Source organism: Mirounga leonina, unplaced genomic scaffold (assembly GCF_011800145.1).
Source record: "Mirounga leonina isolate KUSES-001 unplaced genomic scaffold, KU_Mleo_1.0 Mir_53, whole genome shotgun sequence".
NCBI lineage: Eukaryota > Metazoa > Chordata > Mammalia > Carnivora > Phocidae > Mirounga > Mirounga leonina.
The window spans coordinates 66,765,437-66,780,902 of NW_023270807.1; the positions used below are offsets into that span (position 1 = coordinate 66,765,437).

Genomic DNA, 15,466 nt, shown 5'->3' on the forward strand with positions numbered 1-15,466 from the left:
TTTGTTCTAATACACAACTTTTTTCTCTGTAAAATGAGATAATGCACTCCCTATTTACTAAAACATCAGGTTTCATATTTTCTTCATTCACATTAAAGAAATTGGATCAATTATACTACCAAATACAAAGGCAAAAATAAAGATGTTGCTTAAAAGAGCCATTTTGGCAAAAATGTCTCTCTTATTTTAAAGATTTTATTTATTTTGACAGAGAGAGTGAGTACAAGAAGGGGGAGCAGCAGGCAGAGGGAGAGGGAGAAGCAGGCTCCCTGCTCAGTAGGGGTGTGGGGCTCAGTCCCAGGACCTTGAGATCATGACCTGAGCTGAAGGCAGATGCTTAACTGCCTGAGCTACCCAGGCGCCCCTACAAATCTTTTCTTAAACCTAGAATTGCAGTTCATTTTTCCTGTCTCATTCTTAAAAAAAAAAAGATTAATATTAGGCAAATGAATTATAGATATTTGACTTTCAGATCTTGGACTAACATTGAGATTGCATTTTTGCAACCTTAGGCAAGGTGGAATTTATCTACTAATGATATATTCTATTTGCCTCATGTAATGAAATAAGGATATGTCTCTCTCAGTCTCTTTTTCAATTCCTTCATTTTCTCTATGTTCCTCTCTTTCAGCTGCTTATTTTTTCTCTGGATCATTTCTTTCTGCATATGCCATTTATTTATAAAGGAAAAAAAGTTTTCTACTTCTGTCTCAAATATTCTTGATCTATGACTGTGTACAATACTTTTGGTATTGTTCCTAGTCAATTTGTGTTCCATTCAAATGAAAATGAAGATAACAGACAGAGGACACTGTAGAAAGCTGGGAACACATTTGATACAATAAGAATGAAAAAATAGAAAGTTCGCAAAGAAACATAAAATCACTAACCAAGCAATAAAAGAGGCATGAAACTCAATGACATCTCACTTTTTGCAATGAAATTTTAAATAAATTTCTGAAAAACATGTCAGTAATTTAGACTATATTAATGAAATGAAATCTAGCAAATGGCTTATGACGCTAATGAAAATGCGTTTAGAGAGATGCAAAAACATGCAGAAATAAAGGTCATAGTCTACCCAAACAAAAATTAATGGCTTAAAAGTAACTGTTCAGAGAAATTTCTGATACTCACCAAGAAAGAATTATGGTATTTTATTAAAGTACTCAACTTTGGAAAACTTTAACTCAAAATGAATGCATTTTCCCCCCTAAACCAATATGGTCTTCCTCCAACCAAAGTGAAGTTAAAAAAAAAAGCAAAGGAATTATTTTCTTTCACAATTGTTTTTTAGAAAAAGCTGTGTAAAAAACAAAAAACAAAGCTACTTCATTTAATTCAAGGCTTCATTTTATACTTACAGTAAGGATTTATTGAACATGCAACATTAACCTTTTCAAACCAAAGGAAAAATACCCCCTCACATAACACACTTTCATTGATTAACATACTGAAATTTTTGGTAGAATTGTTACTTACAGAAAACTGGTGACTCACTCAGTCTTTGGGTCAAAGGTTGAAAAGTCTGACTATTTTCCATGAGGTTCAAAATTGCTTCTTCATTAATAAGAGCTTCCTCCACTTTGTGTGTAGTGTGACCTTAAGATGACAAAGAATACAAAAACATTAAAGCAACAGCTTAAATCTAAAATTTACTGTTTAAAATTTGTGTAAATTAGGAAGCATGACGATGCAAACCTACTTAAAATTTTGAAGTGTTAGTGATATATGTTAAATAAAAACATAATAAAATTTAGTAAAAGCCACAGGAATATCTAACCAGTTACGTGGAGTAATTAAAAAAGGGAAAAAAAACCCAAAACCCAGGGGTGCCTGGGTGGTGCAGTCGGTTAAGCCTCTGATTCTTGGTTTCGGCTCAGGTCATAGCCTCAGGGTCGTAAGATGGAGACCCACATTGGGCTCCATGCTCAACAAGGAGTCCGCTTAGAATTTTTCTCTCCCTCTCCCCTTTGCCCCTCCCCCGCCGCTTGTGCTTACGTGTGCACAATACACTCTCCCTCAAATAAATCTTTTAAAAAATTTTTAAAAATTAAAAAAAAAACCCCAAACCTCTCAGTCTGTGAATCACTAAATATTTACAATCTCTTTAGCCCTGTACAGTTATATTACTCTGATTAAATTAAAATATACAGGGAAAAGAGTAATTTCTTTATTCTCTATGGCTTAAAAATTACAAATTAATTTTACATTTCTCCACTTTCAACTCATGATCTAAAAATTTGTTCTTCAACATGTGATTTTAATAAGCCTAATTTGAACTGCTGGATTAAATAATTTTAAGAATAAAGATAAAATGAGTCGCATAATCTAGTGAAAGGGAGAGAGAGAGAGATAGTAACAAGCAAATAGCAGCAGGAAATAGCAGAAAAGGGAAGGCAGTTAGAGCTAACTGGAAAACAGTTCCCCTCCCCCCACTCATGCACTTTCTCTCTCATATAAGTAAAATCTTTTTATTTTTTTATTTTTAAAGATTTTATTTATTTGACACAGAGAGAGAGAGAGCACAAGCAAGGGGAGCGGCAGAGGGAGAGGGAGAAGCAGACTCTGCTGAGCAGCCCGATGCGGGGCTAGATCCGAGGACCCTGGGATCATGACCTGAGCCAAAGGCAGCCACTCAACTGACTGAGCCACCCAGGCGCCCCTCTCATATAAGTAAAATCTTAAACAAACAAATAGAAATCTTGAGTGGTGCCTGGGTGGCTCAGTCAGTTGGACAACCAACTCTTGGTTTCCACTTGGGTGGTGATCTCAGGGTTGTGAGACTGGACCCTGCTTGGACTTCACGCTCAGTGCAGAGTCTGCTTGAGATTCTTTCCCCCTTCCTCTCCCTCTAGCTATGCCCCTCCCCCTGCTCCTGCACGTGCGCGCTCTCTCAAATAAATAAATAAATAAAATCTTTAAAAAAAGGAAATAGTAATCTTGAGTAGACCTGTAACAATTATGGAAATTAAATCAGTAGTTTAAAATCCCCTCTCTCTATTTTCCATGCCCCAACACAAAATTCACCTACAAGAAACTATGCAGTCTGGATGTCTTTATAGATGAGATCTATCAAATCTCCAAGAAATAGATTATACAAATCTAATAAAAATTGTTTTTTTTTAATTGAAATATAGTTGACATACAATGTTATATTAGTTTTGGTTGTACAACATAGTGATTTGACAATTCTATATATTATTAAAATTCTTGAAGAGTTCAAAAAGAAAGAAAACTCCACAACTCAATGGGGCAAAGTATGGCTCTTTCTCAATTATTAAAAACAAAAAGAATAAATTCCAAACACAGTATTAGTAAAGTAGATATAGCAATGCTTTAAAAAAAATACCACATTGTGACAAAGAAGGGTTTCTTTCAGGAGTACACAGATAGTTTAACATTTGAAAATAAAAATCATTTTAATGTAACTATATTATCAGAGTAAAAGGAAAAAAATGCAATTTCAATAAATTCAGAAAAGAACATTTGGTAAAATTTAACTTATTATCCATTCATGATTTAAAAAAACTAAACTTCATAGCAAGCAAGCAATAGGAGATCTTAATCTAATTAAAGTTATCTGCCAACATCCCGTAGTAAATTTCATATGTAATAATAGAATATAGAAGCAATCCTTTCAAAGCCAGGAAAAAGACCATTATTTCTACTTAACATTATCTGAGTCCTTAAGCAGTGCCTTAAAAAAATTTTTTCTTTTAAAGTATGAAGATGGGTAAAGAAATAAAATTGTTATTTACAGATGAGGACTCCATACACAAAAAAATCCAACAGAAAAGACATAAACTATTAGTGCTAATAAAAGTTGCTGTAATATAAGATTGATATACAAAGGTCAGTGAAGTTCCTATATACCAGGAATTAGAAGATATAATTTTTCAAAGATAAACTTACAATTGCAACAATTATAAGGCACCTGAGAGTATATCTAAGATATCAAATTTTACAAAGAAAATGGCAAAACTCTATTGAAAGATATGAAAGAAGACCAAGTAAAATGAGAAATACATCCTGTTCATAGATGAGATGATCTGGCTTTATTAAAGATTAAAAATGTTCCTAAATCAGCCTATAAATTCAATAAACTCCCAGCAAAATCTGAACAGGGTACTTTCCAGAAATGAACCATCTGATCCTAAAATTAATATGGAGAGTTTCTTTAAAAGATCAAGAGTAGACAATTTTGTAGTTGAACAAGGTAAGATCTGCCCCTGATATATATATCAATACTTATAAATCAACAGTAATTACAACAATATAACATAATAACATAGGGGAACATAACTGAGGTGGAATAATTCAGTGGAAAAAAAATTTTGCAGTAAATATGTTGGAACTAGCTATTTACCTTCAGAAAAATATGGGGTGCTTGGGTGGCTCAGTTGGTTAAGTGTCTGGCTCTTGATTTCAGCTCAAGTCATGATATTGAGCCCCAATTCTCTTTCTCCCTCTACCCCTCCCTCTCTTATAAAGAGAGACACAATTAGATCCTTACTATATATACAAGTAAAATTTCAGATAAGTACTTATAAGACCTAAATGTGAAAAACCAAACTGTAAGCACACATAAGCTGTAGGGATGAAAACTTGCATTACATCACGATAGGGAAGGACCCAAAAGAAAATGAGCCAAGAGCATGAATAAGCAATTCTCAGATAAAGACACACAAATGCTCAAACTTATTAGTAATCAGGAAATGCAAATTAAACTGAGATACCATTTCAAAGAATCAGAATGGCAAAAAATTTTTACATCTGATACTATCAAATGATTGAAGATGTAGGGAAATATAAGCTCTAGTACACTGTGGGATTATACACTTAAGTACGATTTTATATTATTACTACTAAAATGTGATATTTTTATTATTAACATACTTCAAAACCTGAAAAATGGAGCTCTAAAAATAATAGGGCTTATGGGGCGGAAAAAGGTTAAGGCAAAATTTATGCAGCTTTGTAACCAGAACACTAATAAAATCAATAATTGGTACCTGAGGAGATAACTCAGTCAGGCAGGCAGCCAGTGTGGCCGGAGGCTGTCATAGTGGATATTAAAATGCACAGGAAATAATAGTATGGAAATGCTGGATACATTTTGATTAGAATGCAGCTGGCAGATGCTAAGACAAAGCAAATGCAAGTAGAACTCTGAGCAGGTAGGTTGCCAATGAGGTGAGCTCAGGAGACCTCAGGTGCAACCTGTCATGAGTCAGAGATGTCACAATGCTGGGATGCAACTCTTAGGGAGGAAGCCCTGGGTGTAACGATGCTCATTTGGAATTGTAGTTAAATATAGTCAAAAGAGCCTCTGCTGCTAATGCAGCAGTGTAAAGGAGGATTTCCATTTCTGCTGAAAGCTGTAATCCTACTCCTGCTATTCTGGCTCTCCTTGCCTAGAAAAATTGCATATGAAACAATGTGACTTTGGAGTAAAACTTTTTTTTTTTTTTTTTTAAGATTTTATTTATTTGATAGAGAGACAGACAGCGAGAGTGGGAACAGAAGCAGGAGTGGGAAAGGGAGAAGCAGGCTTCCCCCTGAGCAGGGAGCCCAATGCGGGGCTGGATCCCAGGACCCTGGGATCATGATCTGAGCCGAAGGCAGACGCTTAACAACTGAGCCATCCAGGTGCCCCTGGAGTAAAACTTTCATTATTCTTTTATTTACTAATCGTGTATAATCTAACTACCTTACAGAAACCCTGTTAGAACAGATGCTGTCTAGGTAGAGTACTTATACCCTAAGACCTGGCAAATTACACTTCTGTATGTTTTCTGTGGAGAAACTCTTGCCACAAGATGACAAAAATAACACTATTAATAACAGTTAAAAAGTGAAAACCATCTAATAGTTGTAGAGAAGCAGATAAACGTGTTTAGTCTTACAAAGGAACACTATTCAGCAGCTAAAATGAGTGAACTAGAGACATGTATGAACAAGGATAGATTTCAAAATTATAATGTTGACATAAAAGATACTCAACATCATTAGTAATGAGGGAAAGGTTAATTAAAACTATGAGATGCCATTTCACACACACTAGAACGGCTATATAAAAAAGACAAATAACAAGTGTTCATGAGGATGCAGGGTCACTGGAACCTTCACAAAATGCTGGTGGAAATGTAAAAAGTATAGTCACTTTGGAAAACAGTATTGTAGTTTATTAAAAAGTTAAATACAAGTTTACCAAATGACCCAGCAATTCCATTCTTGGTGTCTCTCAAGAGACAAATACACATCTACACAAAGACTTACATATAAGTGTTCATAGCAGCATTATTTTTAAGAGCCAAAAAAGTGAAAACAACTCCAATACCCATTAACTGATGAATGAATTAACAAAATATGGTAATATCCATAAAATACAATGCTATCTGATAATAAAATTAAACAAATTGAAATACTGGTAGATACTACAATATGGATGAACTGGAAATATTATGCTAAATGAAAGAAGACATAAAAGATCACATATTGTGTAATTTCATTTATATGCTATATCTAGAAAAGGCAAATCTTGAAAGTGGATTAGTGATTACTTAGGGTTGAAGGTGGGAACAGATGTGACTGCAAATGGACACAAGGAATCCTCTGAAGTGAAAGAAATGTTCTAAAATTGAATTATGGGGATGTTTGCACAACTCTATAAATTTACTAAATCACTGAATTGTACACTTAAAGATTTTTTATTTATTTGTCAGAGAGAGAGAGAAAGAGAGCAGAAGCAGGGGGGAGTGGCAGACAGAGCAGGCAGAAGGAGAAGCCGGCTCCCCACTGATCAAGTAGCCGGGTTCGGGACTCAATCCCAGGAACCTGGAATCACGATCTGAGCAGAAGGCAGACACTTAACCTACTGAGCCACCCAGGCATCCCTGAATTGTACACTTAAAATGAGTGTGCTTTATGTTATACAAATTATACCTTAATTAATTAAAAAGTAGGCTCCACACCCAGCATGGAGCCCAACGTGGAGCTTGAACTCACAACCCAAAGATCAAGACCTAAGCTGAGATCAAGAGTCAGATGCTTAACTGACTGAGCCACCCAGGTGCCTCCTCAATTACATTATATCAAGTAGAACACCATTTATGTAAAATTTAAAATCTAAAATAGCAGTATATATTATGGACATACGTACATAAGAAAATATAAAATCATATGGTAACAATTTACAACAACTTTAGAATAGTGTTTACCTCTAGAAATGAAGAAAAGGTAAAGGAATGGGAGAAACTTAGCTAAGTCAACCAAATACTAATCTCAGTGCTAGATATACAGATGTCTATTATAGTATTTTCTGTATACTTGCAAAACAAACCTCACCTTTGCTCAACTCTTTATCTTTGTGGACTTCTACCATATTAGCTGGCGTACACTGAAGAATATCAGGAGACAGAACTTCAGAGTGCAATGTTAACTCAGCAGAGAACTCCTGAGATCCATCGCTGTAGTCCACTGATCCTGATAATGTTCTGCTTAATTAAAACATATCCTTTATAACAAACTAGATAACAAAGCAATAAAATTAGTTCTGAGATCTATAATAAATAACCACTTACACAGAGAAATCATTCTGTTTGAGAATTTCCTGAAGTCTCTTCTGAAAAATTTTTTCATTTTCTGTTGCTGGCACAAACCTGCGATCTTTGAATTTTAAAAGTGCATTAAAACATGTAGATAACAAATGAATGAAATATTTTCCTTTCTCTTAGAGTAGTTTTAAAATGGTAACAATTTCCTATCTTTCTCTTGACACATATAATACCACCTAAAAGTAGTCCTATTATTAAATCAAACAAAAGAGAAACAGTTGTTACTGAAGCTATAAAATTAAGCACTTAAAGTCAGTTCAAGATTAAGTTCTATAATTGTAACTTAAATCTAAAACAAAAACATTGTTCTCTACCTATAAATGTATCGCACACTCTGAACCTAGAAATTTCCCCCTTATAAAATATTTCTATCTTAGAAGGCATTCAAAATTTATCATAGCATTTTAGTGTCCAAGACATAATAAAAATTTTAATTGGACTTCAATGTATACTTACTACTGTATTTCAAATATATTTACCTTCTGAATTATGTCTTTTTATTCTTTTACATATATCTTTAATTCTTTTAGTTTTATTTAAAATTTTTTATTGTATCCATGGCATTTATTTAAGCCCTCATATTCTTTTCTGAATGTAGCAGAATTTAGTAATACATAAAATGAGTATTTTCTTCAGAGCTGTACAAGATGATCAAAGCGGGAATTTATAGGACATACCCAGTAGTTTAAGGGCAGTATTTCAAAGCTTTCATTTTCAAAGCTTAATGAACAAAATACAGTGTTTCTAAGTTGGGACTCTTATCTTCTGTGAGTATTCTAGCTCATTTGGAAATACAAAAGCCTAGAACATACTAGAAAATAAAAAAGGAGCTAAGAGGTGGGACAAGAAGACAAGGTAAGGTGAAAAACCAAGGACAATGAAGATGCCAATTTCTATGGGGATAGGGGGTGTGGGTGGAGGGAGAGAACAATGAGTGACACTTTGGAGGTAAAGAATTACAGTTCAGAGCAATGACAATAGGAAAAAACTAGAACATTTAAAGGTAATTTGAAAAATAAAATTTAATGTCAAGGTAAAAACTCAATGGCTTAAACTTTTCTATTAGAATATTTAGTGTAAAAAAAAAAAAAATCACCAGAGTACTATTAGGTTTATACCTTGTGATTCGGGTTGGCTAATTTGAGAAGTTTCATTTCTGTTTCTTCGCCGTTGCTTTTCATCTTCCCATATGGCCTGCAGACCAGGGTTTCCACCAATTTGACCTATAATCACAACAATACTTCAATACAACAAGGATCAAAGTGAAAAATACTTGCTCAGAAAAAGAAATCCAAAATTAAAAAAAAAAAAATACTGCCTTAAAAAAATTACCTGCTTTGTGTAATAAAACGACCAAACATTCCCAATCTACATTATCACATTATTCCTTTTTTAGTTTTCTTCCTACTGGCTCCCGAAACCCATCAAATGAGTAAGATTTAAACATGTGATGACAGCTAATACACCTAAGAGTCCCCTCCCTGGTATATAACCTGAAAATTAAAAAATTAAAAGGCAGAGTATATGAAATTCTTTTATGATGGCTAATGTATTTAGTGTCTTACTTTAGGCTCATGTCTATGCAAACATACTTACATGAATGAAAATATTAATGAAAAAATAATGACCATCTCATCAGAGGTACAGAAGAAATCTTCATAACATTTTGCATCCTCCTTCTATAACATGTTACTTCCCTACTAATGTTTTCTTCCCTATTTTTTCCACTCCGGCCATTAAATTTTAAAATAAAAACACATATTAATAATTGTGTATATACCTTCAATGTCCAGCCGATTTAAGATATCAGCAGCTACAGCATCCACTTCTAATTCACATGTACTCTGTGGTTCAACACCTTCCAGTATTAAAGAGCTGTATTAAGAAGATATCAAAAAATATAATAATCAGGGGGTGCCTGGCTGGCTCAGTCGGTAAAGCATGCAGCTCTTGATCTTGGGGCTGTGAGTTCAAGCCCCACAATGGGCAGAGATTACTTAAAAAATAAATGACATTTAAAATATATATATCACATAAAAGAAAATTTTCTGAAGACTTTTCTTATATAATTTTTCATGTTTAGTGATATTATAGTAAGTCACAATTATTTATGACACATTTGATAGTGTGTGTGTACATATAAAGAAATAAAAAACAGGAAGAGAAAAATACAAAACCTATTGTATTGACAACTCTATTGAGATCCTTTTTCAGTATATTTTATATATTTTGGTTCATTATATATATATATATTTTTAAAGATTTTATTTATTCATTCATGAGAGACAGAGAGAGAGAGAGAGAGGCAGAGGGAGAAGCAGGCTCCCAAGGAGCAGGGAGCCCGATGCGGGACTCGATCCCAGGACCCTGGGATCACGACCTGAGCCGAAGGCAGACACTTAACCATCTGAGCCACCCAGGCGCCCGGTTCATTATATTTTATATATAAGGAATGTACAATGCTTTAGCATGTGGGTCATATCCAGGGTAGAATGGGATTAGATAACAGAGGGACAACAGAGGGATATAGAAACCATATATATTTGTAATGACTTGCCTAGAGGCATCTTGCTCTGTAATCACAGATGGTTGTAAAAAATGAGGACAGAATATGCAACAAGAGATAAGGGGAAGTAAGCATACTGAAAAGTGGGCAAATAATACTGTTCTCCCTGTCCTCAACTACTGCTGAGCTGAGGAACACTGTAAAAGTCTTCATAACTACAGAACTGAGAAACTATGAGTTCAACAGTGGGATCATAGCTAAGAAAAGTGGTGATACCACAAGGCATTAATTCTTATGACAACTTCAGAGGGTTGTTCCCCACTAATGTTCTTTTACTCAAAAGCATTTTTTTTCATCAGAGCTGGATTAGGAAGACACCACATAACTGTCCCTGTTTGATAGAATGAACGTACAACATCTAATGTGGATACCAGTTTGCTCATTCCAAAATTTAGATCTTCTACAAATATGGACCCCAAATGAAAAGGAGAACTTTTACTAGAAAGTGGGTGATGGCAGATTTCATTAACATTTTTAGTTGAAAGGTTTTTTTTTTATATTTTAAGAGAAACATATTAGCAAAACCTAATTTTCCACTGTCTATTCCTAAGGAAATCCCTATATGTGTATACATATACGTGTAGATACAAAACACATACATATATCTTTTTCCATTGATAGGGAAGGGACATATTAGCCAACCTATCAAAATATATCCCTTTTACTTTCAGAAAAAAATAATTATCAATGTAACTTGCCTTTTTTATTCATATAATTTAATAAAATCAGTTTTGCCATGAATTGAAATAGTAGATAAAATAGTTTTTGGTCAACAGTTTTCTTTTACCAAAAAATTTCACAATTTTTGCAAGAATTATACTGTAAATTTCAAGGGTGAATTTTCCAGGAGTAGCATATTTGTGATAAAAAATGGGAAGAATAACATTAAAAAAATGCAATCTCATAGTAAAAATTTACAACTATTTCTTGCCCTTATTACAAAACTACTTTAGACATTCAGAACAGGAGGTGTTCCTAGGGAAAGAAGTAGTTTTTACAATTAAAAATTTGTTTCCAGTAGATAGAAAAACCATAAGTAAAAAATTTGAGTGAGCAAAACATGTAAACCATTCATTATAATCATGAAAAGTAGATAAGCCATATGATAGTAACTAGACAATTGTGCCTCTCTGAACATTTCTGTTTCTAGCTTAACACAACAGACCTACTAATTAGAATCACTGAGGGTGGAGCTCAAACATCTATAATTTTAAAAGTCTCTTCAGATCAATTGATGGGCAGCCAGGGTTGAGATTACTGCAGTAGACTTGACTTTTGTGGATTCAACACTCTGGCAAAGGACCCTGAAGGTCCATGATATGTGGTAATTTACAATGAGTTAACAAGTAGGGTTAGCAGAACTGCTAACTCAGCACTCTCATCTCTTACGAGGTTGCTGCTATTTGTCATGGTCCTTGTAATAATGTTTGTGAGGGAATATAAAACGTTTAAAAAAAAAAAAAAAAAGGTACCCAGCAAGAAGGTGATAACAACACTGGGGACGGAAATGAGACTAATAAAATCTAAGAATACTAATCCATGACAACATTTTTTGACATTATGCTATTTGTACTTGGTGAAACAATGGATTCTCATGTTAATTAAAATATAAGCATCCCCAGAATAAAAAAATGTGGGATAATCTGAGACAAAAATATATAGCTATCCTATATTTATTATAAATTCTGAGTACCTCGTCTAATTTCACTAGTTTGCCTATTTGTATCTTTGCTCATAATTTGTCAGTTAAGAATAAAATGGGCTCCCCCAAAACAGTCTAAGTTGCAATCTTTTCATTATATATGGTTTCCCCAAACTTACTTCTAACCAGTAAAGCTTTACTATGACCTAACTAGAAAGATGGTTGCTTATAAACGGATTTCTCATACTAATAAATTCTGTTCTTATTTGATCAAGCAAAACACGTTATTAAATATGGAACTTTGAAAACTAAAGGCTCTAGTGAATAGGTAAAGTCCTTGGATCAAATTGATGTGCTCCAATTTCAGAAAGATAGAGGACTGGTATCACAGGCATAAAAAAATGAAGGCAGCAAGTAGCTTCTTGGTCACTTCGCTCTGGACTGATTAGAACTTGAATTTGATGTGGTAAATAATATTTTGTCTAAACTTAATACCATTTCAACATGATTAAAAAACAATTCTGCTGTACCTGAGAGGAACCAACAAGTACACCTGTATGCATATGTGAACATGTGTGTGCACGTTTATCAAAAAGTCCTAACACTTGTTAAGGTCAATCAAGAGGTAAGGCAAGTCACTGTGCATATCACTTTGAAGTCCTCGAAGTTTCGTTCTGGTACAATTATTTCTGTCATAAAACAATGTATTTCTATCATTATTTAGTGAAATTCTTTCTTAACTTTAGCTATTAAAAGCCCAAGTAGGGGTGCCTGGATGGCTTAGTCGTTAAGTGTCTGCCTTTGGCTCAGGTCATGACCCCAGAGTCCTGGGATCGAGCCCCACATTGGGCTCCCTGCTCAGCAGGAAGCCTGCTTCTCCCTCTCCCACTCCCCCTGCTTGTGTTCCCTTTCTTGCTGTGTCTCTCTCTCAAATAAATAAAATCTTTAAAAAAAAAAAAAGCCCAAGTAATTCTAAAATGTGGAAATTCTGTGAAGTACGTATTAGGATCTTAAACAACAAAAACTTTATATTTTTTTTAAAGATACCTCAGATACCTCTCTGAATTCTTTTTTTTTTTTTTTTAAAGATTTTATTTATTTATTTGAGAGAGAGAATGAGAGAGCACAAGAGGGAGAGCGGGAGAGGGAGAAGCAGACTCCCCACTGAGCAGGGAACCTGACGTGGGACTCCAGGATCATGACCTGAGCCGAAGGCAGTCGCTTAACCAACTGACCCACCCAGGCACCACCTCTCTGAATTCTATGTATAAAATTATTATTGATAATTTAGATAGGCACTAATTACATATCTGCTTTATGGTAGGGAATTCTAAACATCTGGAAAATGTTATCTCCTCCAGAAAGTCTAATAAATAATATACTTGGTCAAAAGAAATCACAAACTACATTATTCATACACACTATGTCAACTTACATTTTTTCCATAAAAATATTTAGAAATTTGGGAGTTATTTTTATTAAAAATATTTGCTATTTACATTTTAAATTGCTATTTTATATGTGATTTTTATTTGACAAGTTATAGGATAACAATTTACAATGCATAATGAAGACATGTTGGAGAGAAGTATAAAAATTTATACCCAGATTACTTTTATTAATTAGATGATAAGTAGGTCTATTTTCATCTTATTTCCAAGGTCTGTTTTTAAAATCTGTGATTCCATTTAACATACTAATGTTGAGATTTGCTTCTCTGACAGACTTGTAGATTAAAAAATATATATAACGTTGGGCGCCTGGGTGGCTCAGTTGGTTAAGCGACTGCCTTCGGCTCGGGTCATGATCCTGGAGTCCCGGGATCGAGTCCCGCATCGAGTCCCGCATCGGACTCCCTGCTCAGCGGGGTGTCTGCTTCTCCCTCTGACCCTCTTCCCTCTTGTGCTGTCTCTCATTCTCTCTCTCAAATAAATAAATAAAATCTTTAAAAAAATATATATATATATAACGTTAAGATTAAATTATAGTAACCACTGATTTCTGAATACATTAGGATATACATAAAGAGGTTTTTTTTCCTTTACAACATTAACTAACCTTGGTATTTCATCTTCTTCCCACAGAAATAAAGTACCAGTAAGAGAATTTCCTGGTAGCCGATCCTTGCAAGATCCAGTTGTACGCAATGAATCACCTAGGAATAGAAAGGTAAAAGGGGATAAATTCTATTTTTAACTTGCACACAATTACCCTTTAAGTAAAATAATATATAACCTATATGACTAGTTCCTAAAATGGTGCCCTTAAAATGCATACACACACAGGAATGCATATGCACAGCTGAGAACAATGGTTCCAAACTAAGAGGGGACAAAAGTATTTCTAATATGGATATGAGAAATAGAAACAATACTTAGATACTGGAATAAAAGTATGACACATTTAAGTGTGCTATTGTGGTAGGTATGATTAAAAACTCATTTTGAAAATAATGAAGAATTAAGAATTTTTATAGACTTTAAAACTCCTAGGGTATTCTGTATGAATCTCCACTAAAATTCTAGTGGAAATCAGATTCCAGATAAGATTCAAAACATACTTTAACACTAATCCCTGAACAAAAAATATGCAACACATTTCAGAAGTGGTGGCAGATAACAGTGAGTGGAAACCTGGGGCAAATGCAAAACAATTTGACCAGCAGTGGAAGAAGTGACTATGCATGTTTACTTAGTTGTCTAGGTTTCAGGCACTGAGTCCTGGGGCATACTTTGAAGTAGTCTCTAAACTTTTCTGTGATCTTTTGTGGGAATTTAAATTCTAAGAGAAAGCTTAATTGAGTAGCATGGAAAGAATCCTAAGAAAGATACTAAATTTGTAATCTTTTCCAGCTAAATGTAATGCTTTGTTTTTGTTTGTTGTTGTTGTTAAGTAGGCACCATGTCAGCGTGGAGCCCAACAAGGGGCTGGAACTCATGACCCTGAGATCAAGACCTGAGCTGACATTAAGAGTCAGACACTCAACCAAATGAACCACCCGGGTGCCCCAGTACTTTGATCTTATTTGGTGAGCTTGATCACAAAATCGTGTAATTAAAACTGAGAACAGGGGGCGCCTGGGTGGATCAGTCAGTTAAGCGGCTGCCTTCGGCTCAGGTCATGATCCCATGGTCCTGGGATCGAGCCCTACATTGGGATCCCTGCTCAACGGGGAGTCCGCTTCTCCCTCTTCCTCTACTGTTCCCCCGGCTTGTGCTCTCTGTCAAACAAATGGATAAAATCTTAAAAAAAAAAAGAATGAGATCAGGTACTACCATCTTTGTTATTTCCATAAAACACATGCCAAAACATGTAAGTGATTTTACATAACTTCAGAAGTTTTTAAAGACTTTGCTGTTAGGTGGCTAGGGCATTAATATGAAATTACTTTGTAAGTTGAAAATTACCATAAATATTATTTTCTAATAAATTTATATGAAAAAAGAATCTACACAAATTTACTGATTCAAAGTTATTGATAACATTATAAAAATTCATTTTACCTACTTTTATGTGTTTTAGCATATTTCCCTAAAGAACATGGAAACTCCCTAACTTATATATATATATATACACACACACACATATAATTTTTCAATTGTGGATGTTAAAATATGTAATATAAAATACCTCTGTGGT

At 34.3% G+C, this 15,466-nt stretch overlaps 1 protein-coding gene across 5 annotated transcripts in view; it reads right to left on the minus strand.

Annotated features, from left to right (window-relative positions):
* Nucleotides 1-15,466, minus strand: part of REV3L (REV3 like, DNA directed polymerase zeta catalytic subunit) — a 181,663-nt gene that overhangs the window by 95,935 nt on the left and 70,262 nt on the right. For 3 of the 5 annotated variants that reach the window (XM_034991840.1, XM_034991838.1, XM_034991842.1), the window contains exons 5-10: nt 13,886-13,982; nt 9,400-9,494; nt 8,738-8,842; nt 7,587-7,671; nt 7,351-7,502; nt 1,483-1,602 (exon numbers count right to left, since the gene is read on the minus strand). In XM_034991840.1, the coding sequence (XP_034847731.1) occupies nt 1,483-1,602; nt 7,351-7,502; nt 7,587-7,671; nt 8,738-8,842; nt 9,400-9,494; nt 13,886-13,982 (654 nt within the window). The remainder of the gene's footprint in view (nt 1-1,482; nt 1,603-7,350; nt 7,503-7,586; nt 7,672-8,737; nt 8,843-9,399; nt 9,495-13,885; nt 13,983-15,466) is intronic. The other 2 variants (XM_034991839.1, XM_034991841.1) reach the window with 1 other exon arrangement.